General features: G+C 44.3%; 1 protein-coding gene across 8 annotated transcripts in view; it reads right to left on the reverse strand.

The window, feature by feature from the left end:
- SLC16A12 (solute carrier family 16 member 12) overlaps positions 1-22631 on the reverse strand; it is a 28164-nt gene extending 5533 nt beyond the window's left edge. Inside the window, exons 1-6 of one of the 8 annotated variants that reach the window (XM_085229715.1) lie at positions 20808-20946; positions 11376-11507; positions 9636-9724; positions 4164-4356; positions 2529-2632; positions 1283-1426 (exon numbers count right to left, since the gene is read on the reverse strand). In XM_085229715.1, coding sequence (XP_085085841.1) covers positions 1283-1426; positions 2529-2632; positions 4164-4258 — 343 coding nt within the window. In that variant the 5' untranslated portion in view covers positions 4259-4356; positions 9636-9724; positions 11376-11507; positions 20808-20946. Of the gene's footprint in view, positions 1-1282; positions 1427-2528; positions 2633-4163; positions 4357-9635; positions 9725-11375; positions 11508-12599; positions 12725-19037; positions 19247-20380; positions 20732-20807; positions 21138-21272; positions 21373-22461 lie in introns of those variants that run through there. The other 7 variants (XM_085229714.1, XM_085229713.1, XM_010714501.4 and 4 more) reach the window with 7 other exon arrangements.
- Between the last annotated feature and the right edge of the window lie 1606 nt (positions 22632-24237).

Raw genomic sequence — 24237 nt, forward strand, 5'->3', positions numbered from 1 at the left:
CAAGTATACTCTGTTTTGAATGAGGTGGTAGGGAAAATAGGTTCTCACGAGCCAACGAGTGTCCTGTGAAAAGCGGAAATGCAAAGTTTGGGACTGAAAACATTTTTATACCTCTTAGAACAAGCTTTTTTATTTCTCACCAGTCAGTCCCCCATCTCATCTGTTTCACTCTTCACAGTTTCAAGTTCTGCTGCTTTTATGGACTTAAGACTTTTTTTAGTTACTTTCCGACCTCCTCTATGTTGGAGCATCACCTCCAGCCTTTACCAACAGTTATCTCTATATTAATCAGTCTACAGACTAGAAATTAATTGCTTACAGAATGGACACCTTACAATCCCATCTACAAAGTTCAATTGCTTTTTCTCACTAAGGAAGCCTCAGTGGCATTAGGGTGGTATGTGGCACAGTCCTTTTGAGCTACAAGGAGCTTTTTTATTTGTTATGAACACATTTGTCAAAAGATTAACATTGTAATGCAGGAACTACATGCACTATTAACAAAACAAAAAAAAAAAAAAAAAAAAAAAGAAGAAATCCTTATTGAATAAGCTGTTGGCAGCATGTGAACTGCAGTAATTCCACCACCTCATTACTAAACAGCAGGAGACCGAATACAAGGGCTTATATCACCGTGGCTACCAGGTCAGTATTAATGAGGAAGGAATGTCAGTGTGACCATGGGCACCTCTCATATTCCTCTGTGCATGACAAACACAGGAAAACAGGACAGAGCAAAGATATCTGCTGTCACCATACCTGAATGCAAATGGAAGATCTGCTACAGAAATACTATTAGCCAGAGATATGTTTGATTTTTAAAAGGAATATAATGCAGATAAAAATAAGGTGTCCAGCTGAGGTACTTGGTATTCATCTACTTACTCATTTTGTTTTGATTTACATTTTATTTTTAATTTGCAAATATTTGGGAAGCACTCTACAACTCCCACCATAACAACCTCCTCCCAAATCACAGGCAAAAGAAGAAATCTTTTTGGGTATCACCTGCTGCAAAAATCCTTCCCATCATCCCAAAACTTTGGAGCTTTATCCATAGCCCTCAGTGGAGCAATGTTAAAGAGATGCTTTGCAGCAAGCCATATTTGGGCTGTATGAGACCCACTGACTGCAGCCAAACCCTCTTTTCCACAACAAGGTGAACAAGTTGCTGTGTGGTACTACATCATGGGGAGATCACCCCTCTTTAAAGGGAGGACCATCATTTTTTATGTTCCTGTGCTGCTTTCCCAACTGGACCAAGAAGGTGAGTGTCACCTACCTGTAAGGACTCCTAATGATAAATAGAGATGTTCCAGGCTGGTGGCGAAGGAACTCAGAATTAGTCCAGTAGATGAGAGCAGCCCTCCTAGCATGATACCAACTTGGCAGGACACATGATTACTGATGAAACTCCCAAGCGGGGCTTTAAAGAAACAAAGCTGGCAGTTAATAGGAGGTCTTCAGACACACTTCATCGCAACAATCATCAAGAGAAATCAGACAAAATGGTGATCAGGATAGCCTTTCAACAGCTTCCCTTACTAGAATGGGGTGAGCATCAAAAACCTATTTTCCTGAAAGTCAGGATAAAACTGAAGTTTACAGTAGCTCTTTCAGCAGATCAAAATCACCGTGGAGCACAACTACTCTGCAGATTCGGGGGTCAGGGGAGGCCATAGCAACAACTAAGAGAGTCCACGCTGTTCTTTAATCCATTCTTACAACTGCAAAGACCTTGCTCAACTTGCAATCCCTACTTCAGCCCTGAGTAACATCAAGCAACATTTCTGAGGGCTCTGTGTCAGACATAGACGGAGGAGGTCTCACACCATTTGACCACCCCCAGAGCCACCAGATCTGACCTGCACTTCTCCAACAGGTTCCCAGGGCACTCTGCCTCTACCAGTGAATGTCATCACCAGCTCTCTCCCTCCCTGTTGCTGTGTCTCATTGCAGCTGTGTCAATGTGTCTTCAAAGCAATGCCTGTGGATTTACCCCTCTACAGCAGGATCAGGGCCTGGATTTTCATCTAATTGCACAGTTTTGAAGTAAAACCCTAAGAAATTCAGAACAACTGTTGAACTGATGCACATAATTTGTAGCAACACAAAATTTTCTTTTAAAGGAAAATAGTATTTGTAAACACAAGTTGCTAAAATGAGGAGGATGTGACTTGATCCAAAGGCAAAAAGTACAGCCTGTGCTAATTCTCAAATGTGATTCCAATCAATAGGCAAAAGAAATACGCTCAGCTAGCACTTCTCAAAAAACTTGTCCCATTAGACCACATACATTTCTGCAAACTTAGATCACTCAACAAAACTAAATTCTGTTTCTTTTCTTTAGTGTGAAGTCAGTCTCTTCCTGCTCAACTACACTAGGGGAAACGGCTCAGATACACCAGACCTCTGAGAGTCCACAGCATCCACCCTCCCCAGCCTACTGCACTGGCTGATGGGTGCTCCCAAAACAGATGGAGCTGAAGAAAAAGCAATCACACTAGTCGTAAAAACGCAATACACACCACAGAGCATTGTGGCACAGTCGACAATGGAGTGGATCCAAGCTGTTCTGGCATAATCCTGCCCAAAATACGCCTGGAACTCCACAAAGAAAATGGAGATGCACCTAAAGAAGAAAACACAAACACCAAACTGTTGAAGACTGCCTCCCAGAAAACACCAATCTCATTCTTCAGGGATAAAGAGAACTTGTTTCAAAGTCCTTCCCCAGCCCCCAACAACAATCAAATTTGTAGTTTGCCTGGATCCCAACTGGAAGGAGATGTTTATAGAGCGTTGCAAAGGAGCACTGGAAATAATTAATGTATGTTACACAAGACATGAAATGGTGCATGCAAGTTTAGTAACCTCAACAGAACTCTACATAAAGTACTTATGTTAGTGTGATTCAAGCAGGGAAGAATCCTTGCTTTGCACTGGCAACAACTGAATCACAAAATGTCATTCCAGCTACGATCACAACAGGGGGATTAGAAAGGCTGATTTAGAACATATTTCAGACAGGTCAGACTAATCCAGAGGGATTATCAACATTAAACACCGCATTTCTTATTGTGGTATTTGCTGCTAGATTTTTATAACTCATATGATTTTTCAACTGAAATGAAACTGAAGCTGTAACTATCACCAGCAATTTATAGCCACATCATGATGTTGTTAACCTAGTACACAAAGCTCAGCTCCTATTCCTGACTGACATGCTTGCTCACTGAAATGATACTCGTGCCTGTGCAAGCAGAGCAGGTCTGGTACAGCACCTGTAGAACCAGCACCACCTATAGCTATGTGTTCTTACATGCACAAGTACAAAAATGGTAGCAAGTGCAAAGCAACACCTTCCAGAGGATAAAAATACCACAGGAGCCAACAGCCCTTCCAGCACTTCTTTAAAACATCTCCAGGAGTTGTTACTCCACCTCATTGCACAAGAACTAGTGTTTCACCTTCCTCTGCAGGGAACAGATGAATGGCTGCATGGTTTTCTTCCAGCCACTAGCAGCAGCAGAGATCTCTTTTTCCCTCTTTTCTTTCTACTGTAATCCATGGGCAGTCACTTTCTTCATGTTTTTTCTTGCATATATTTCACTTTTGTATGTTCTCCAGATGTTTAACACTTGTCAGATTATTTATTGGACTCTTTTACATTTCATATGTGAAAAAGGAAAGAAATCTACTAGGAAATCTGCATTATGGAACAGATATGTTTGCATGCAGAAACTACCATCATGTCAACATTCACATGTCCCTTCTGTGATGTTTATTCCAAGCTCCTTATATTCCTACACCTGGCAATTTTATTCTAAACAAGATATGAACGTGAAGTAGGAAATGCTGTGTTTGTGTTACACTGCTTGGCCAAGAAGTTGCTGCCTCAGTCTCTCTCCCTCACCAGAGCGCTTGTCTGTGCTTAACACAGCTCAGTGTCCATGTTCACAGGGAGCGGGCTCCTGCCTCCAGCCAACAACAAAGCAACCCAGAGGCAGCTGTGGAAGCCATCTCACCCCAAACATACACATCGCATTTGTGCAAAGCAGCAGTCTCTTCCTGTTCTTTCTGCTTTTGAGAAACATTGTTGAGATGAAAGGAGAAAAGAGGTAGCACCACAGCAGGCCAGAGCCGAGCAGCAGCCCCTTTACCTTGTCACGGCCCTGGTGCAGATAGTGACCAGGAAGCAGCCAGCCACAATCATCCAGCCCCAGCCACCATCAGGTGGGCTGGCACGCGGGGCCATGTTGTGGCAGGGCGATGCTCCTCTTCCTCCCTTCAGCACTGCTGTTTGGCTCCCATCACCGCAAACCAGAGAAGATGAGTCCAGGGGCTGCTTGCCATCTGCAAAGAAACAGGCAGAGAACAGTCAGGGTACAGAGCTGTGAAATGTAAAGGTGAGTTTTCCTTCTAAATACAGGGTATTAAAATCTGTTGGAAGTGAGGCTGAGTCATCAGAACTCGTCCTCATGTCTGATGTCTTATACCAGGGCGATACCCCCAGCAGCTGCACCCTACTACACAGCAGACCTTTCCCCACAGGTGTAACTCACCCTATTGCTGCCCAGACCTGCAGCTCACCTCAGTGGGACTGCAGCACCACACACCAATCCCTGGACTTTATTTCAAACTGCAGCCTCTGATCGAGGCAGCTCTACTTCTGGTACACTGTTCAGGGCAAAATTCATGGTTGAGGGAATACAATTTTAACCTTCGTGTAGCTTGCAAAGGCGGGAGTTGAGTCCAAAAGCCAATGTCTGTGCTGTAGTATGGGGCACCTGAACCTTTGTCACTTCACACCAGTGTGTGCTTGTCAACACCTGCAAACAGTGATTTAAAGCAATCACGTCTGAAACAGTATCCCTATCAGCGGATGAAAATACCCATAAAAAGATGCCAAAACTCTATGAAATTGCCAACTACTTAAGCTGAGATGGCTATCAAGAAACATCCATCTCTGTATTCTTCGTGTATCATTTATTCATGCCTGTTGCTCCTCAGATAGTGAACTCTCACTTATTTTACTTGAAGCCAAAAATCCCATACTCTGTGAGTGTATTTGGAAAGTAAAATGATTGTTCTGTTTTCTCTCTTTGTATGATAGGCTTTGCTAGTATTTATTTGTAAGTAAATATTTGTATAAAGCTTCCAGTGATTCCAAGCCCACATCTAAGCCAACTATAAGCATCAGAACATGCACTCTTTATTACTCTCTCTTCCTCTATTGTGCCAAATATCCATTTCATCATAAGTTAAATAGTGTTTTGAACCCTCTGCAAAGTCTATGTTATCCTCCGTGCTTATATGGATTCTAGCACGAGTGATCTTCACTGTAGCCTGAAGTACCAGCCCAATATAACATGACCTGTTTCACTTGTCACTTCCACAGAGTTCTGGAGAGATACACATGGCTCCACTCTGCATCATCATCTAAGTGCTCCACAGTTCAAGAATAGGCCATGGGACATCTGACATAGCTGTGTTTTGGATCACACAGCAGTGGTCACAGCAGCTCACAAAGATCAAACAAACATGCAGCTGGGGTTATCAGAGCTTTTGAAAGCAGCCCCAAATCCCGTATCTCATGCACGCTCCAAGTGAGGGTAAAGGGTCCCAGATGGATGCAGTCTTTACAAGTTCATTCCCACAGCTGATAAGAAAAAGCACACAGTAAACAAGATCCAAGTGAGTTAAACATTTCAAACTTTGTCTTTGAGGTATTCAATTGCTAGGACTCAAGCAAGTAAAAGATCAATGAAGTTCCAGAGCAGTGACTAGGACAGTTTTCCTTTTCTGACACGACTTTCCAGTATGAAGCTAAACTTGCCTAGGCACCTAACAGAGCTTTCTAAGCAGCATGTTAGATGCACACACGATCAAGGGACACTACTGACCTCCTCACAAGCCTTGTGATTTCTTCCTTGAAATGTAAAGTCCAGGTTTTGACCTTACCTATTTACTGCAAGACAAATATGCAGCACTGCATAGACCAGTGTATAGCAACACCCTCCTATCCCACTACGTTTGGAAACAAACTCTGACAAAAACAAAACATGCTCTCTTGAGGAACCATTTGGACAAACAGAAGAGAAAAGGTAGAATAGATTGGCAAATGCAGTAAGAAAAGAAAGCACGTATGTAGGCAAAGTACTATAGCATTGCTCACAAATTCTGTGCTAAAAGACCATTATGGAAGCTGAAAAAACAGCTAGTCAGAAGTTACAGGGCTGCAGGTTCATGACACGGAGGACTCATCCATGGATTTGCTACTTGCTACTCACATTCTTTGTCTTCCACCATGTGCTGCAAATCTGTGAGCTGACCATACTTCTCATGTGCTGAATCCATCCATACATCACAAAGGTTACATTACTTTTGGAGTGAGTTGACATGCACTAATGAGTCATTGTTTTTTTTTGTTTTGTTTTTTTTTTTTAACTAGTATTGTCAATTATCCACCCCTTTCTGTATAGCTCCAAGCAACAACTGCTGATTAAATATGTGCAGCTACTAGATTGATAAGCTATCTGATATTGAAGGCTGTGTCTGTGTCCTTACATGATTCTTCATCCTGGATCAGTGAATGACAAGAGCAAAATGCACAATGTGGTGGCAACAGCCACATCCCTGCCGACATAGATGAAAACCAAAATGCAACATTTTTGTGGGTATCCACTTCTAATCTAGATGCAAAAAAACCTGGTAGCTAGTCTAGCATAAAGCCAGGGTGTCACAGATCGGTTACACCCCTGTTTGGCAACATTATCCTACCAAATTCATTTGAACAAGAGAGCAAGTACCAAGCAGCAATCACATTTCATAGCCAACACTAGAGACCTCAAAGATGGATTTACTGCAAGTTTAATGTGTTAGGTTCAAAATGCTGGAGTGATTGAATAACCTCTGAAAATCCATGCTAGTTGCTTGAATTAACAGTGTACTGATAAAATGCCATTGACATTTTACGGGCAATCAGAAGTAACACAGTTTGGTGGAGTATATACAGGCACATGATACATCCCAGAGGGATTCAGTGCAGTCCAGACATACCATAGCAGAACCCTTCAGCACCTTGGTAAGGCAGAGCTTCTTATTTTGGATTGAAGCAATATATTTCACCATCTCTCCTGGAGGGATGAAAACTTCATTTCAAATTCCAGTTATTAAGAGTGGAAGAGGAAGTTCCGGAAATGCCAGAAGAGATAACAATAACTCTGATTTCTTATGCATGTTACAGTAAAGTAAAAATATACATACCATCTTTCAGTCTCCAAATAGAGAGCCTAAACTCATTTTTAAATACAGAGCAATAGCTGAGTGCCAGGAGCTCAGCCTGGGTCCCTGGCCCATCCTCCCAAACAAGCTTCAGGTAGGGTGTGAGAGCCCAGTTTGCATTTTAGTTGTTTATAAGCACACTTGCGAAGAGTTTGGTGACATACCAAACTCTTATTAATTATTATTTATTTACACTTTATTCCCACAGAGCCCTTCCTACCAATACATATGCCAACAGCAAATATTAAATGAGGCTACAAGCAACTGAAAACAACTACATTAGAGACAACTGGCACACACAGCAACAGAAAACCCACAGCAGAACCTGTGCAAACCATCCCCTTGACTTCAGGAGTGCTGCATTACAGCCACTGTACTAAGTTAAATAATTACCTTTCTTCTTGCTGCATGAGTCTAACAAACACTCTGTATGACATCCTAGCAAATGTACGCTGAAGTTAGAAAACTTCACTTGTTTACACCCCAATGCTATTTTCTAATTATCCATGCCATGAGAAGTACAGCTTGCAGCCTCTACAAATTAGGACAGAGACAGAAAAGCCATTCTTTGTGTGGTCACTTATCTCCTCTGCTCCTGATCCTACTTTGACTGGCTCTCATGTTCTGTCTTTTCTTAACTTTGTGGTGCAGGAGACAGTTGCTATATATGTTGTGTAGTTAACCACCCCACAGGGGTTGGCCTCAATTTATACAACAGGTAAATAAGTACAGGATCCCACACACCCATAGATACCTGTTTGGCAATACAGAAATCTGCACAGGACATCTGAATCAGTGCAGAATTTAACTACATACATGCACACACGCTGTACATGCCTTACAGTGCTTTCACAGTGACGACAGCAGAGCTGAGCCTGAGAAACTCATGCCAGCCTATGTCTGAGCACCCAGCTGCACTCCCACAGCAGGTTCATTTGCACAGAGGAATTTGAACTCTGTTTTTCTTGTGAACAGCAATGTACACAGCTCTCAAAGGCACTCTGAGAACATTTGTGCAGACAAATTTTATGAAGTACAAAGCAGCCTAAGCACAGCTGGAGAAAATCCATTAGTGCTTAGAGCGAAAGTAAGGGTCTATTGGTTACAGTTACCCTGTTCACCTAGCTCCAGATCACTTCTAGTATTTTCCTCCACTTGGCCTATTTGCATAGCTCCCTAGGATAGATCTACTGTATTTCTTACTTGTCTTTAAGATTGCATCAAACATTAATTAGTTGTAGGTCTTTGATACATTTATTCATGTTTATCTCTTGCTCTCATTTTCTTTTTCCCTTCCCTCAACAGCTGCATTTTTAATAAAAAACACAACTATGATTTAAGAAAAACAAACATGGCACAGAATGAGCAGTGAGGGGTGGGAACGTTTTAGAACATTAAAATGCAAGAGAATGGAAAGAAACACCATACACATTCAGTGACAGTGGGCAATGAGACACTTAAAGTTTAGTATCTCTTGTGCTTTGAGAGAGTTCATTTCTTCAGCATGCCTTGCATGGTCATGGATGGCCTCATCTGTAACTGTGTAGATCTGCTGTAGAGAAATGGCTTTACCCCAGCAGCAGATGAAAGGAAAGACAAAACAAGGAAATAGCCCTCTCTATGCCACCACCTTGTCCCCGGTTTCTCACCAGGGTCAGACCTCCCTTCCCCACTGAACACCCACAGGCATGCTTGCCCCTTAATCCATCTCATACATGACACCAAATACAGCAGAGCACATTCAAATAGGATACAGGAGATGGTGATAGACGCAAAAGAGCCTGTCAGCTGGGTGGTCTACAAAACAGCACTTCTACAACCTCCTTTTGCTTTTTTAACCCCTCACAATTGCACACCATGGTAGGCACCTCAGTCAAGCGGTTTGGCAGCTAGCTAAATTCCAAGGTGTTCTTACATTTAGGGGAAGTAAATGCTCTCTAATTCTGTGCAGCTTTTGGCATTTATAGGTTATTTCTAATCAGGTATATTTTTCCCAAAGCAGAGCTGTCCCATTCTGCTCCCAGGGTCAGCTATTTAACTGAAAAAGAACAGCTTATTTTGACTTCTGCTGAGAGTATTTATCAAGAACTGCAGGATTATGACTTCCTGTTTCAAAGTGACCCCAGAGGTTCCTTCCAAGTCTATGCTCCTAAATAAAAATACCTCATTGAGCATCTCAAGGCTGCAGCTCTGTATCCTCAGCTTTCCCCTCTGCTTAAAGGTGGCTTAAAGATGACAAAACTTTGTGCTTTCCTAACACCAGCAGAATGTTCCACTGAAATCCTCCTTGTGTGAACCAGAAATCTTGAGGATTATGGGGTACATATGTAAGCAGAGTACACAGTCACCTTCTCAGTACATCTCCACCAACTCAGTGCCTCTCCAGCAGTTCAATAAATGGTTATCATCCACCTGAAACTTCACTTCAGGAATTGTACTAGAAACAAATTAAACAAATAAATAAATAAACAAACCATATTTCTAATTGCTGTCACAGCATTAAGACAAGAAGCTTACCATAGCAGATTGTCCTATGTGTTTGTCCAGTTTTGGATGCGTAGTGTATCTGAATCAATCTGGATACTCTGCACATATGTAACCCTTTATGCTTCTTATGGAAGGGTTTCCCTGTGACACCAGATAAGACACCAGACTAATAGCCTATTTGTATTCTGATAGTGCTTTGGGACTTCTAATCAGGAAGTGGGGGTCACGGTGCTAGGCATCACACCAACATTTAATAAAGCTTGCTATCCAAGATGTCTCAGGATAGAGAAGACGAAATGTGAGAGAGCATAGTTTATGGACTGCCATCCCTCAGGATGCTGAGCAGCAGATATTGTTCATTTGCTTGAGTTTGCGCCTGTGGAGAAAACAGATAACTGTTGAAGAGGACAGACTGACTGGAGCATAGATGTGGGGCCTGGAAAGCAGTATGGAAAGTAAAGTGATGTTACAAAAAGCAAGTCAAGGAGGGAGGTACTGAGGAAGTGCATAGCTGAGTAGGACAGTGCAAACAAGGGGCAGGAGCTGAGAAATGTACTTTTTATACAAGAGTGAAGATACTCAGAGCTGAAACACAAAAGAGATGGCAAAAGTAAAGGCTGCAGAAGGACACAAGAGCCCATTAGTCACTGCCTTGCTGAGTGGCCCAATGCTGACAATGCTAGGAGAGGAAGAGCCATGCTGCCACCCACCACCAGTGCTTCGCAGCTCTGAGTTGTTCACGTGTGCAATTTGCAAGAAATTGCTAAACCAAATGGTGCATCCAGAGCTCTACCAGAAATACTTACTGTCTGCTGGGCCAGGAGTATATGGGGGAGCATAAGATAACGTCAGAACTCTCTGATGCTAATTATTTTTTTATTATGTTAATGTATCATTTACAGAGACTAAACATTTTGTCAAACATTTCTCATTTGTAGTTTAAGTAGGCGATGCTCCAATCACTTTCTGAATCATTGCTATTAGTTTGAGAACTGAGAAATGCACTAATCTGGATCAGGAACTTAATAATATACCATTATATCCTTAAACAAATATTAACATATGACCATAACTGTTTGGAAATGCTGAAAAGATTTTTTATTTAGATTTCTTCAGCTGGCCTTTTTCCTGAAGCTGCTATAGTAGTTTTTCCACGTTCAGGAAAATTTTACTCCCAGATAATACCATCACAAAGCTGCCATGAAACATGTGGAATGGGACAGTTTTTGCAGACTGTCAAGCAGTCTGTTTGGGGAAATTATTGCTCTTGCCTTCTTTTACTGTCACTGCACGCTGCATTCCACACTTAGGGAAGAGGGATCCAAAATTGCTCAGATGAATAACATTTGCACTGATAGTTCTCAAGATGTCAATTGCACAGAATTGCTTTCTAATGAGAAGGCCGATGAGCATTTTAGAAAACAAATTCTGCACCTACAGAACAAGTTATCCAGAAGATTGCCTTTATTTACCTGATGTTCCAGGGCTGCTGTTAGCAGCAATTCATTTTATTTTCCTTCCATATGCAGGATCTGTTTGCAGAAACTAATCGGGCATGAAAAGGCAAGGCAGGCTATTTCCCTTCACTCACACAAGCTTACCTTTCAAAAGAAACCAATTAGGATACTTAATGCCATATGTGCTCTTCTACTGGACAACACACGCCATATGATACCAAACTGCCACCAGGATCATTATTTTTCTTGGAAGGCTTACAGCTGAAACCATGAGCCCTGTAAAATTATGATAGTTTTATTTTAATCTCAAAGTCACTATTGTTTTGTTTGTTTGTTTTACTTCTAATAAGGATAGTATACAAGTACTGTATTTGTCATATTGCACTACTATAATCTACAGCAGTAATAGAAGAAAGTCTTTAACTAAGGGAAATATATGTGTTATATACAGATACATATTTTGATAGGCTAATTCCAACTAACCTTAAACCACCTAAATGTGAGAGTAGTATAATATACAATACAAACAGTGTGTAAATGAGTCAAATACATACATTGCAAGATAGGTAGCCAAGCAACACATACCCAGTTTTATTCAAAGTGTTGAACACACTGAACGGATGGCTTTTGGAAGCACAAAAGACAAGCCTATGCCAAGCTTCAGCCTCACAGAAACATCTTTCTGCTCAGCTTCACAGTTGGGGCAACCTACAACAGGTCTTTTCCAACCTGAGCAACTCTATGATTCTATGATTCAAATTAACAAACCCAAACCTCTCCTTAAATGCTAGAATTTAGATCTCGAAAAGAATTGCCAGGATCAGTGATATTCCCATTTACTTTATATTAGCTGTCACGTCTTGCCAATCTTATTCCTGCCTAAAAATGTCCTCTGCAATACAAGAATTTTCCTCCTTTGGTCATATGTAATATCAGCATCTGATATGATAAAGGCAGATATGTTTACTACTGAGCCTTTATGCATTTTACTAGCAGATAAAATGATTCATATGTGAATTAGTTTAGCTGAGAGCAATCATATTATTTTGATAAGATTATCAGGAAACCCTAGACTTCCTAACCAGCCCGAAGGTAGCCAAGACCTTATCTATCACAAGGATAAAATCACAGCACGTGCCTTCCCTGCACTCTAGGCGTTCTAAGAAAGAGTGGGAAACTTCTGAAAATGACAACACAGAAGCTGCCAAGGAAACATCAAACGCTACAGTGAAAGACAAAGGAACAGATGGAGGTCAAGAAAAAAAATGATACTTTGTTAGCTATGAAAAGTAAATCTCTCTCTGACCAGGAAGAACATGACTGACTGCACGCACATTGTAGAAACATTGAAAAAACCCATCTACTCACCAGTAACAGATTGCCTTCGTGAAATCAAATCCTCTGAAAGTTAACAAACAACTGACACGTCTTGAGCAGATCAGCACATTCTTCATGCTCAGTCTTCCATTCAGCCTCACCAAGCTGCATTTCAACTAGATCCAGAAACTTCTTTTAGCTCTTAGGAAATCTTTAAAGCTTCAAGAAAAGTGCCTCTGACGAGTGCATATTGGTGCAGCTGCTCGATTACATCATTTGCAGGAAAGACCAGCAAGAACTTTCCATGCTACTTAAGGGTGTACTTCTAATTACCACAGCCCAGATCTACAGCTTCCAAATTTTGTGTCAATGAACACCTCTTTCTTCATAGAGAAAACTGAGTTTTTTGGTAAGTTTAACACAAGAAACCAATCTGCCCTGTTAGAAATGTTTTATTTTTGCTTTCCAGATTTCCAGCCATTTAAAAATTCCTTTCTATTACTTCTCTGGTGTTCCTGTACAGCTCCTCAGCTTGTATCCCCTCAACTCCATACACACACTGAACTGTCAGCAAGCAGAATATCAGAGCAAGTTTTTTCACAAACAGTTCCACGTTCACATTCAAGGAACTCAGGGAGACGTAACTGAATAGAATGCTTGAAAAAAATAGCCAACCACAAGAGGTAAGAGATTGGCTTAAGTCTTAAAGAGACCAAGGACAAGAAAGGCCTCTGCAAAAAAAACAGGGGGCCTCTGGCAGAAAATCCGACCCGTAAGCAGCAAGGGCTGAAGTACTACAGAAGTGAACACTGAGCTGCATGAGGAAGAATGAGACAGTAGGAAAACAGAAAACCAGTTTCACCAGATTGTATTATGCTTTTCTTTTTTCTTCAACGGCTACACTGGAAAGGCACAGATGGCTCTAGAAGAGGAAAAGAGTGACTATGGAGCAGCAAGACACACATTAGGGAGTTATCTTGCATTTAGACAGCAATGATAAGAGATAGAGATACCATAAACGGCAAAACTTTAAAGAACTTAAAAAGGGGGGAGAAGAAAGAGACTGATGCTATCTACAAAACAAAAAACTAGGAATGTCTCTAACAACCAGTCACAAAAGAAATGATAAAAAGGCTTTATTTCTTCCCATTAAACTCAGTCCTCTCCATTGGAGCAGCAGAGCATTTACAACCACATGACCAGCTCAGCCTGCCCAATGTCCTGTAAAACACACAAACACTCCTATCAGCAGACTCACAAATGGAAACACTTCAGAAGCAGACTGTGCAGGCTCTGCCACTTAGCGTGACCCCACAAACCAACTATGGGCAATTTATCACAACATTCTGAACTGTTACTCAGAAACCACTACATTAGGAAGTATACAAGACCAAACACCTGGCTAAGAAATGCAAGAAAACTCTGCAGAAATAAGGATTGGCCCCGAACTGGTACTGTACTGCTACAGCAGTTGTGAAGAACGAAAAAAAAAAAACAAAACCCAAACCACCCAACAATCCTGGATCTTCTATCTCAGTTTCCTTCCTGACGTCACTGGTTCACTGGTCAAGGAGCCATCATGAAGAAATGCACATGCTAGCTGTTCAGATGGGATAGTCACACACATACCATTTGTCACCATGTGTGACAACTTAGGAACCCAAAAGACAAGAGATTTCAAAGAAGGACTCTATAATTATCCTCTTATCTTGTTGTCCTAACCAATCTCGTAATCGTCTCTCAACTAGATCCCATTATCAATAATCCTTTCAGAGACATTGGTTTCACTTTAAACAGCTTATCACAAGTAATATCAAAATAAAAATACGAATGATCAGACAGTAAGAATTACCTTCAACATTTTTTTAAAATTCTTGATACATAGAGAGTGATATTCCTTAAAACATCTTCCAGATGAAATTAGGAGAAAAGAAAAAGAACAGAGTACACTGTTGGTTTTTTGTTTGTTTTTGTTTTGTTTTCTGTTTGGTTTTTTTCGAGAGCTATTTACAATAGAAATTCACCCCATCTAAGGAATCCACAATTATGAGATCCTCAGATTACTTAAATTGCAGTTTCTGAATTAGCTGAAAGAGTAACCTGCGGTATTTCAAAGAACCGTTGTTACAGGGAAATGTTGGTTTACCCCTAAGTTCATTGACACCGCAATAATGAAAGATAACCTTGAACTCGCATCAAAAACAGTAAAAAAAATTTAAGGGAAAATGATTAATATTTTAAATTTGCTGAGAAATATCTCAGCTGAGCTAAGCTTCCTTTATCAGTAAAGTAACACCAGTATATTGAAATATGTTGCCAGCAATTTCTGCCTACAAACCTGCTTTCTGAAGGAAGCTCTGTTCAGCCTGCATCCTTCAAACCCTGCACTGTTACATCATGCTCCCCTTGTGCAGGCAATTCAGTTAGGGCAGGCTGTATTAGATAAACTCTAAGCAACTATAAGCTTTCAAATTCACCTAAAGAAAAAAAACTTTTTTTTTTTTTTTTCAAATCAGTCCACAAGTGTTAGCTGATTCACTTACTTCCATAAAACACTCTGCTTGCTTTCACACATCAGTTCGTACTGTCACCACCTTCACAGACTCTTCCATTCATTCTTTCCCCATCTATTTGTTAGCGTTTCGGTGCAAGCTGCATAGCCCTTTACTGCCAGGAGGCAGTGATATATTGCCAACACCATTTACTTGCTTGTTATATTCCCTAGGAGCAAAAGGCTAACATCAACTAAGATTCACAGAGTATGAGCTTTTCACACGTCTCCCAAAAGCTGCTTCCTCATCTAGTTATACAAGACAGCAAAGTTGCCCACTAAGAGCTCTGTGCAGAAACACCTCAGATGCCCACACAACAGATCTGATGTGAAGCATTTCACTCTCCCACCCTTCTGGCACACCAGCAATACCTGGAAGCTCACAGGGCATCTTACACAGGGGCTGCTTCTGTGCAGTGTACCTGACAAGCACCATTAAACCATGTAGGTTTCTTTTCTCGTAAGATTACTCTTTCCACAATTAAGTTCATTAAGAATAAACAAGCTGGATGAAACTGTTTTATTTATTCCCTTAAATTTGCTTTTCATCAGGCTAGACAAATGAACACTAACAGAAAGAACCACAAATGAGACCAAGGTGAAATGCTGGTTTCATGAACAGCAGCACATGATGTACCAGGTATGGAACAACTTACAGCACACCAAGTTACACATCCACCCTTGCACTGCCTTGCTGTGCTGTCCTACACACAGCTCCTCCAGGTGCCTCAGCAAACCCAAATGGGAGCTGCCCAAAGCTCCCTGTGCTGTGCTTCCTCTCTGCGCTGCTTATTTATTTTATAGTCACACATCAGTGTGCAAAAAATGAAAACCAAGTTTGATCAATTTAATCCTGTTCTGACTGCTGAGATTTTCACAGATTTAGGGCAGGCATCAGGTCCTTCAGTATATAATGAATTGCTTTAGACGAGGAAGAAGAACATACCAATTCCACACTCTCTAACAAAACCAGCTCTTATACAAAAAGCCCTAGATGTGCTAGAGCACAGCACTGACACCTCTCAAGCAGAGGAATTACCTGGCTGTTGTGTTCCATCATGAGAGGAAATGCTGCTGTTTTCAGCTCTTTCTGCCCAGCCCATTTCCATACCAACATTCTGTCTGCCCGCAGGAACACTTTTTCCAACCTCTCAAGTAAATGAGATGCAATTTTGCTCATCAGATTTGCTACTTCTGACATCATGCCATAGCCACGCCAAGGAACATTCAAGCTAATTAAATGCTGTTTCAGAACTTCAGTTATCAGAGAAAAACAGAATCAACAGAGGACTGTTAATAAATACATTTCTCAGATGCCTATTGCCTTTATCTAGAAAAAACATTGTTGGTTTGTTAGGTGAAAGAGATCAGATAGCATGACTTCATTTGTTTGGTTGGAAGAAAGTGTAATTTAAGGGCAGAATTGTGTAAAAGCTGAGTGCCCAACAGATACAGTTAACAGGGAGAGAACCCCCCAGTACAGTAACATGCTGCAGCACTGGGCATGGCATGTGATCATGGTGAAAAAGAGATGGGCACAGATGGCCGCAGCCAAACAGAGTTCAGCCCTATCCCAGCAACTCCTAACTCAGTGCCAACAGCCACTGCGTTGCCTAAACCAGCTCAAAGCACCTCTGTCAGTGCGGACTGATGTTGTCAACCAGCTCAAGGATGGTTGACACGATGAAGGGACACGATGAAGAGGTATCTGCCTGCATCCACAAACTAAGTTAGTATGTTTCAGTGGTCCTCGAGAAGTTCTCAAAGCCAAAGAAGTTTAAGATGTGCATACAATGAACACAAAGACAGAATTTATTAAACATTGTCCCAGAAATATATGACTTGTTAAATAAGCCCCCAAAATGCTCCAGCCAGCAGGAAAACCATCTGGCTCATGCTGGACGTGCTATTTAAGAAGCTCAACAGCAGCACGGACTCCAAGAAACCCCCATAGAGGCAGAGGAAAGATCCCACTTTGCAGATTTGCATTTCGCATCTGGGAAATGTGAGTCATCACATCCACATTGGTACAAATCCAGAAACTGCAGGAAGGAAGGAAGGAAGCTTTGAATTGGGGGAGGGGGGGGAGGGTGGAAGAGGGGGAAACTGTTTCCACATTGAACAAAGGGAGAGAGAAAGGTCAGCACTGTCCTGCTGGGGGCTGTGCGTGGGGAGTTACATTCCCAACTTCAAAGCTACCTCAGGTCCTGTGCAGAAAAGGGATGCAGGAGCAAGGCAGTGGCGAGCTGAAACATTCCACACTTTTGTACTCCAAACTCACCTACAGGGTTCTATGCAAGAGCTAAGAAACACCTTTTTTTTTTTTTTTTTTTTTTTTAAATGGTCCTAGACAATGTTTTGTTCTCCTACCTATCTCGTATCTGGAACTTCACTTCCAACTTTTTAATCAAGAACTGAAGTCTATTTTACTGTATTTTCATCTGCATTCTTACCTAATGCTCAGAATGAATTCAAGAGAGGTTTTTAAACATTATGTATGGTGCGGAGCGTAAGCAAGTGTGTGCGCAAATCCCCAAGCACAGCAACAAACAGATGTCTGAGGAAACCCAGAAGTGCAGTCACATCTCTGGGCAATCCATGGACATTGCTCTGGTGGTATCACCAAGCATCAAGACCAGAAGAACCATTTCCTCTGTGCTCCCGAGGAGCACAGGCCAGCCACCATCTAGCAGAAGGAAAATTTACAATTCCCAGTCCCTCCCTGAGTGCACACTAAGCCCTGAGAGGTGGGAAGGGTGAGCAGTTTGTTCTCTGTAAGTAGCCCACCGGCGAATTACAACAACAGTGTGCACTGTAGCTAAATATTCACACATGGCTCAGGGCAGCATGTTACCATTATTTCTGGATACTACTTTTGGGACCTTCTGGCAGCAACTAATGCACTTACTGTCCAGAAAGCATTCAAGGACAAGATTCCATGAAAACCCCACAGGTTCTTGTGATAACCACTATGGGTAATGAAAACAATATTTAATAGTTAAAAAGCATTTTCTAGGAGCCCAGTGTATCTCAGAGGCATTACTTCCACATTCATTTTAACTCAATACAGAGACTTCCCCGACGTACCTTTGCACCAGCTCCCAGCCCTGCTTGCTGCTGCACACACTGGGCACACAACACGTGTAGAGAGACCACAGTTACACACAGCTGCTCACAACTCTGTTATTTACACCATACCCTGAAATTCATACCAGAGTCAATATAATCATCTTACAACAAAAAACACCAAGAAAGGAGAGAAAAGGCCCATTGACCCTTTGGAAAAAAAGTTGTAACGCTGACTGAAAGCAAATGTTGATGACCACTTCAGGTACTGCTCTCAGTCCATTACTTCAACAAATGAAATGAGCAGAAACTAATAAATATGACAAACAATAGCATAGAAGTGCTGCTTCATTTGCTGTAAGTGCCAAGGAAAGGCAGCCAGCAGACACTGCTCTGTGACGGCCTGCAAATCACCAGCACCAAACTACAGCCAAGCAGCAGTTTCCCAATGGCTTCTGCACTGCATGCAAGGTACTTGATCACGTTTACTAATGAAGAGGGAACTCATCCCAGCTCCCTAATGAAATACATCACCTGGCTCCATGGGCAGTACCACAGCCCTCAGGCTCTGGGAAGAAGCCTGTTACAAACTGCTGGCTCATCTTAGTGCAGTAGAGACGAGCGGATGCTGAAGCTGCCCACAGCCGTGCCTACCTTGCCAATGCCAGAGCTGCAAACCCACTTGTCAGCACAGCCGAGGCAGTGCTACAGCACCTCAAGGCACAGCACAAAGTGGGGCTGCCTGCAACCATTTTCAGCCCACAGAGACTCCCACCGCAGGGAAGGCTGCGCATGGGCTGCAGAACCCACCCGAGGTCCCAACTGGAGCCCCTATCTTACTAGAAAGACAAACACAGGAGATCGTAACTCACCCTCATGTACACACCCCACAGGCTTAAGCAAGAGGAGGACAGAGGCCGCATGGGTGTCTTCTCCCAGGGCTGCCTGACTGCTGGCACTTGCTAGCTGCAGTTCACCTCCTGCTACACTGCAGCAAGTGCAGGCAGCTCCCGAGAAGAAAGCACAGCTCTCTCTGCGGTTTGCTGAGCCACCACAGCAAACATCTCTGATTCCGATGAATAAAAAGAGTGAGCAGCCTGGGCGTTGCGGGCTTTGGTTTTAAAGGGTCACACCTTTCAGAGTGCCCCAGGTCACAGCTGGGAGCCACCACCCGCAAAAATGCCACAGCACAGCAGTCCCACTGCTCCCAGCACCACCTGCAAGGCATCCTCAACCACACAGCGCCTGGGAGATGTGGCCAGCTCTCCTTGGGCTGCTGGAATGAAACGAAACCCTTTTCCTCTTAGAAAGAATGGATAAAATGAAGGATTTTCTTTGTTTCTTTGTTTTTAATCTACTTTTTAAAGCTACCAGACTATGAGACAATCCAAACTGCAGCCATAAGAAAAGCAGTAAAAATCACATTTTTCTTAACTCAGTTTGTTTCAGGTTAGAGGGACGAGTGATTTCCCCTGTTAAGCACAGGCTGCCATAGCACACCATTGCTCCTCCAAGCTCTGTGAATGCCAAAGCGCGCTGCCACCTCCAAGCACACACATACCACGCAGCAGCAGTGGTGCCCTCTGAGCTTTCTTAGCGGCTGCAGCTGAATCGCAGCAGAGAAACATTGCAGAAATAGGAACAAGAAGGAGTCCCAGAGCTGCCTGAAAAAGCAGCAGTGCTTTCCAGTCTGGAGTAAATCATGAGATTACGGGAAGCTTACAGCCTGCTGGATGTGGGGTCTCATGGTGCCAGTTACAGCGGTGCTGTTTGCATAACCCCCTTTGCCATGCAGTGTGGCTACAGGTCTGTGCCACACATTCAGCACCGTGGGCACACACAGAGGAGAATCAGTTACACGCAGGTGGGATGAGAGGCAACCACAGGGCTCCCCTTGCAGAATTTGATGTCTGTCTGTCCATCTGTCCAGCACAACGCAACAGCATTCACAAAACCTTTATGATACCTGAGTCTGTCGTCTAGAAAATAAAGGCTTCGTTTGCAAAAAGGTGCAGCACATACACGGCGTGCTGAAGTTACACGCAGCCAGACCCACGCGCGGCTAAAGCAGACCATCGGGTGACGGCTCAGCCCAGCAGCAGGGCGCAGAACCAACCGCTCGTGATGCGGCAGAGCTGACCGCACGCGCTGACACCGCACGCAGCTGCCCGAGCGCTCGAGCCGGGGCTCCAGCAGCGGCCCCGCGCCTCCTCACCTGTCCTCGCTCTCCAGCCGCTCCGTGACGGCCGCGCGGGTCTCTCAGAGGGCCGCTTACGCAACCGTACGTCCTAAGGACCGACGGCCAAACTTCTCCCCGAGGAAGCAAATGGTGTTTGCTCCAAAACATCTGAAAAATTCGCCCCCTGCCCGCGCCCGAGCCGTGGGGCGCCGGCCCGGAACGCGAGCCCGCACGGCGCGGGGCCCCGCCGCGGTGCCCGCAGGTGGTCCGGGGGCGCGGCGCTCCCGAGGCACTTTCACCGCCGACCTGGGAGCCCCGAAGGGTTCGCTAAGAACCTTCGATGAACATAGAGCCGCCGAAAAGGTAGGAAAGTGAAACCTCGTTAACAACACGCATTCGGCAGAACGCCTATATTAAATAAGGGGCGATTCAGCACAGAAACAGAATTAAGGATAATACTCACCGTGCCCTTTGGCATTCCTTCTCCCTGAGCGATCCCCTGCCCTCAGCCCGGCCGCCAGCACGTACTCTCCCCTCCCCAAGCCGAGGGCTGCGGTGCGCGCGTGCCGAGCGCTGCCCCGCGGGCACCCGGTAATGTGCGGGGCGCGCACCGCCGCACCTCCCGCCTGCAGCGCCGCTCGGGACGGAACCGCCCCGCAACGCCCCGCTCCTCCCGCGGCAGTGGGCAGCGCCCGGGGCCCCGCGTATGCGGGCGGTGCGGGGAGCGGAGTGCAGCTTTTCCCAGTGGCTCTCATTTCCTTCTTATTAAATAGGGGGAAAAAAAAAAAAAAAAAAAAAAAAAAAACCAAACCAACCAAAAAAAAAAAAAAAAAAACACAGAATTAAGTTCTCTCGTGCAAAGAACTCGAAGCACTACTGATGTTTTATTTAGCTGCACACCTGGTGTTACAAGATGCATTGCACTTACGTGTGCACACGCAGCTTCCCCACCGAACAGTGAGGCTCACAGCTATTTTGCCAGTCAGTGCATCAGACCTGGGTGTATACCAACTCCTGTGCCCACACAGCCCTGGCACGGCCTCACACCATTAGGAGCTGCACTGCTGCTCACTGCATTTTAGATGTCAACACAAAGGCACAGGTCAGAGCAGCTGTGCAGGGACTGCAGCGGGCTTTGGACCCTCAACTGGGAACAAGTTTCAAATTCCAGCAGCCCTTTGTTTATCCAAGGAGATAAACCACGCCGGCTGCTGGACATGCCAGGGGCTGTCTGCCGGGGGCTGGAGAACAGCAGGGCTCTGCTCAGAGGGATACCATCACCCGGAGACATGACCCACGAAAACCAAGACACTGCACAGCCTTTTCCCCTCCCTATTGTGCCACAGTGCCAGGAGTGGGTGCTCCAGGACATCCCAAATCCCTCTGCTACTTGGTGGGGGCCACAGGCCAGAGAAGGCTCCAAGGGGTGGCCCTGTGCAGGGCTATAGGGCTGCACTCAGCTCCCTGTCCCCATGGGGTGCAGCTGCGTCCCCTCTGTGCTCTGCTGTGAGATAACTGCATGGTGTAACTCACTGCACTGCCCTCAGTCCCCCTGGGGGCCAGGACTGTGCTCTGTCAGCCCACCCAGTAAGGTGCCATAGGAGCACAGTCCTGCACAGAGATGTCTGGGTGAGGACACCATGTCTGGGAAAGGACTCCTTTGGGTCCTGTGGAAACAAATAATATCTTTAGACTCTTTCATATGCTTTTCAAAGGGGAAAAAAAAGTAAAAAATCAGAAACGATAATACTAGAACTTAACAGGTGAGATATGTGCTTCTGTAGCTTAGAAGATGGCTGTGTGCTGTGGTATAGCTGATGAATGGCATTTGAACAATGCTCTCAGACACAGAGGTTGCATTTTGGTGGTCCTTTGTGGAGCCAGGGGTTAGACTCAATGACTATTGTGGGTCCCTTCCAACTCAGGATATTCTGTTTCTGTAGTCTCTAACATTTGGAACAGCCACCTTTGGCACCACATGGTCAAGAGGACACAGCTTCCCTGACATCCCCAGTATTAAGCCAATGACACCCCATGATGGGCATGGGCAAACCATACCCCACAGCCCCAACCCGGCAGACTCCCAGCCAGGATGCGAGGCTCTCACCACTACTCACCAGCACAGGCTGCTTCCCAGGCACAAGGCTGAGCTGTGTTGCTTAGGTGTGCACAGGGCTCCAGCAGAAAGTCAGGAGACTGCAAGATCCTCAAAGCACATGGTTGTATAATTCATGCATGGAATCCAGAGTAAGAAAAGAGGAGGACATGTAGTTGTATTTCATAGCCTCCTCACTTTTCACACTGATGGTTCCTGCAACATAAGGCCATTTTACAGTATTAGAGCAAAATAATCATTTGAAAAGAAGCCCAGCTTCTAATGGCACCCAGGATGAGATGCACCTATAGCCTACAACCTATTCTGCCCAACATGTCTCATCTATGAGAATTTTTGCAAGTTTTGCTAGACACGGTTTCTTTTTTTATATACACTATGTATAGCAGATGAAGAAAGCACACAGTTTCCATGGCTCTACAAACATTCATGACATTAGGTTTCTCCTCTCTCTGATGAACAATAGGTGTGCTTTGCTGTGTTCTTCTGCAGAGGTTTCAGCAGCTCAGCACCCACACCCCCACCTACAGTAGCTTCTGGGCCAAAGCAGAAAGGGCTTTGCCCCTACGAAGATCTCACACAAAGGCTGATCCAGGCTGCAGAGCTTGTGGTCAGCGCAGGTCCTTACCTAACCCCACAGCAGCACACAGCATCAGATGACAGGTGATGGTGAGCCACCTCCCACTCCACAGTGTACATCAGAGACAGAACCTAGGCTGCACCCTGTGCACTCTCTGCCTCACCCATGGCATGGTGCAGCCCCAGGGCATTCTCCACTCCGCTTCTGCTGTAAAATGCACAAGTGAACGGCTAGCCCTGATTTCCACCTGTGTTTTACTGCCAGACTGTTGTGTTTGTTTACAGCCTAGGGAAGAGGTTCATTGTTTTAAATGTTAATATCCTCCTTTAAATAAAATATGCCCATTGATAATATCTAGAGCAAACATTTGCAGAGCTAACAAACTAGGAAAACATTGTCATCCTATCCAGAGAGAAAGTTGCAAGCATCAAAGTGCTGTTTGACTTGGAGGTGCACCAGGGGGCTCCGAGGCTGCTTATGTAACACGCAGCCTTCAGCTATTTATTTTATTCCGTGCGTGTGCAAGCGAGCTGTTGGGCTTCTTTCCCCCTCTGTTTGCTTTTTCTCTTTAACTTGAGCATGCGTGGACAGAGACCTAAAGCAGAGCCGCACTGTGCGCAGCAAGGGAGCCGGCGGCGGTGCCATCTAGTGGGAGACGCGGCAAGGCGGCTGGGTTCCGGCAGGGCTGCCGGGCCTTCGGGAGGAGGTGGAAGGCATCACTTCAAGACCAGGAGCTGTCGGCACAAACCTGCCTTTGCACCTGCTTCTCCTGCTGTAGGGCTTCACAGACGTCGCACATCTTGCAGCAAAGATAAGGGACTTCAAAACATATGGAGCTTCAGTGGTTTCTTGCGTGATGACAGAGAAGGAGGAGAGAGAGAAAAATCTGAGGATCGGTTCCTGGGTGTTTTCTGTCCTACCTGTAAAGAGAAAGAGCAGCTGCAGGGCACTGGGTTGGCAGCTCCGGTTCTCTCACTGCTTTTCCTTCTTCAAGGAGGCAAAACTGCGCTGCACAGCCACAGGGACTTCTAGCTGCCAGGATCTAAGACAGAGAAAGAATTTACTTCCTAGGCTAAAAAGAGAGGACAAACCCCACAGAATTCAGGACAGTGTTTTTGGCTTATCTTGCAAATATTTCCACAAATTTTTTTTTTGCGCAGCCTTCCATAGCCAAGTGCAATATGCAGGGCGCTAGCTGCT

The sequence above is a fragment of the Meleagris gallopavo genome, chromosome 8 (assembly GCF_905368555.1).
Source record: "Meleagris gallopavo chromosome 8, MGAL_WU_HG_1.1, whole genome shotgun sequence".
NCBI lineage: Eukaryota > Metazoa > Chordata > Aves > Galliformes > Phasianidae > Meleagris > Meleagris gallopavo.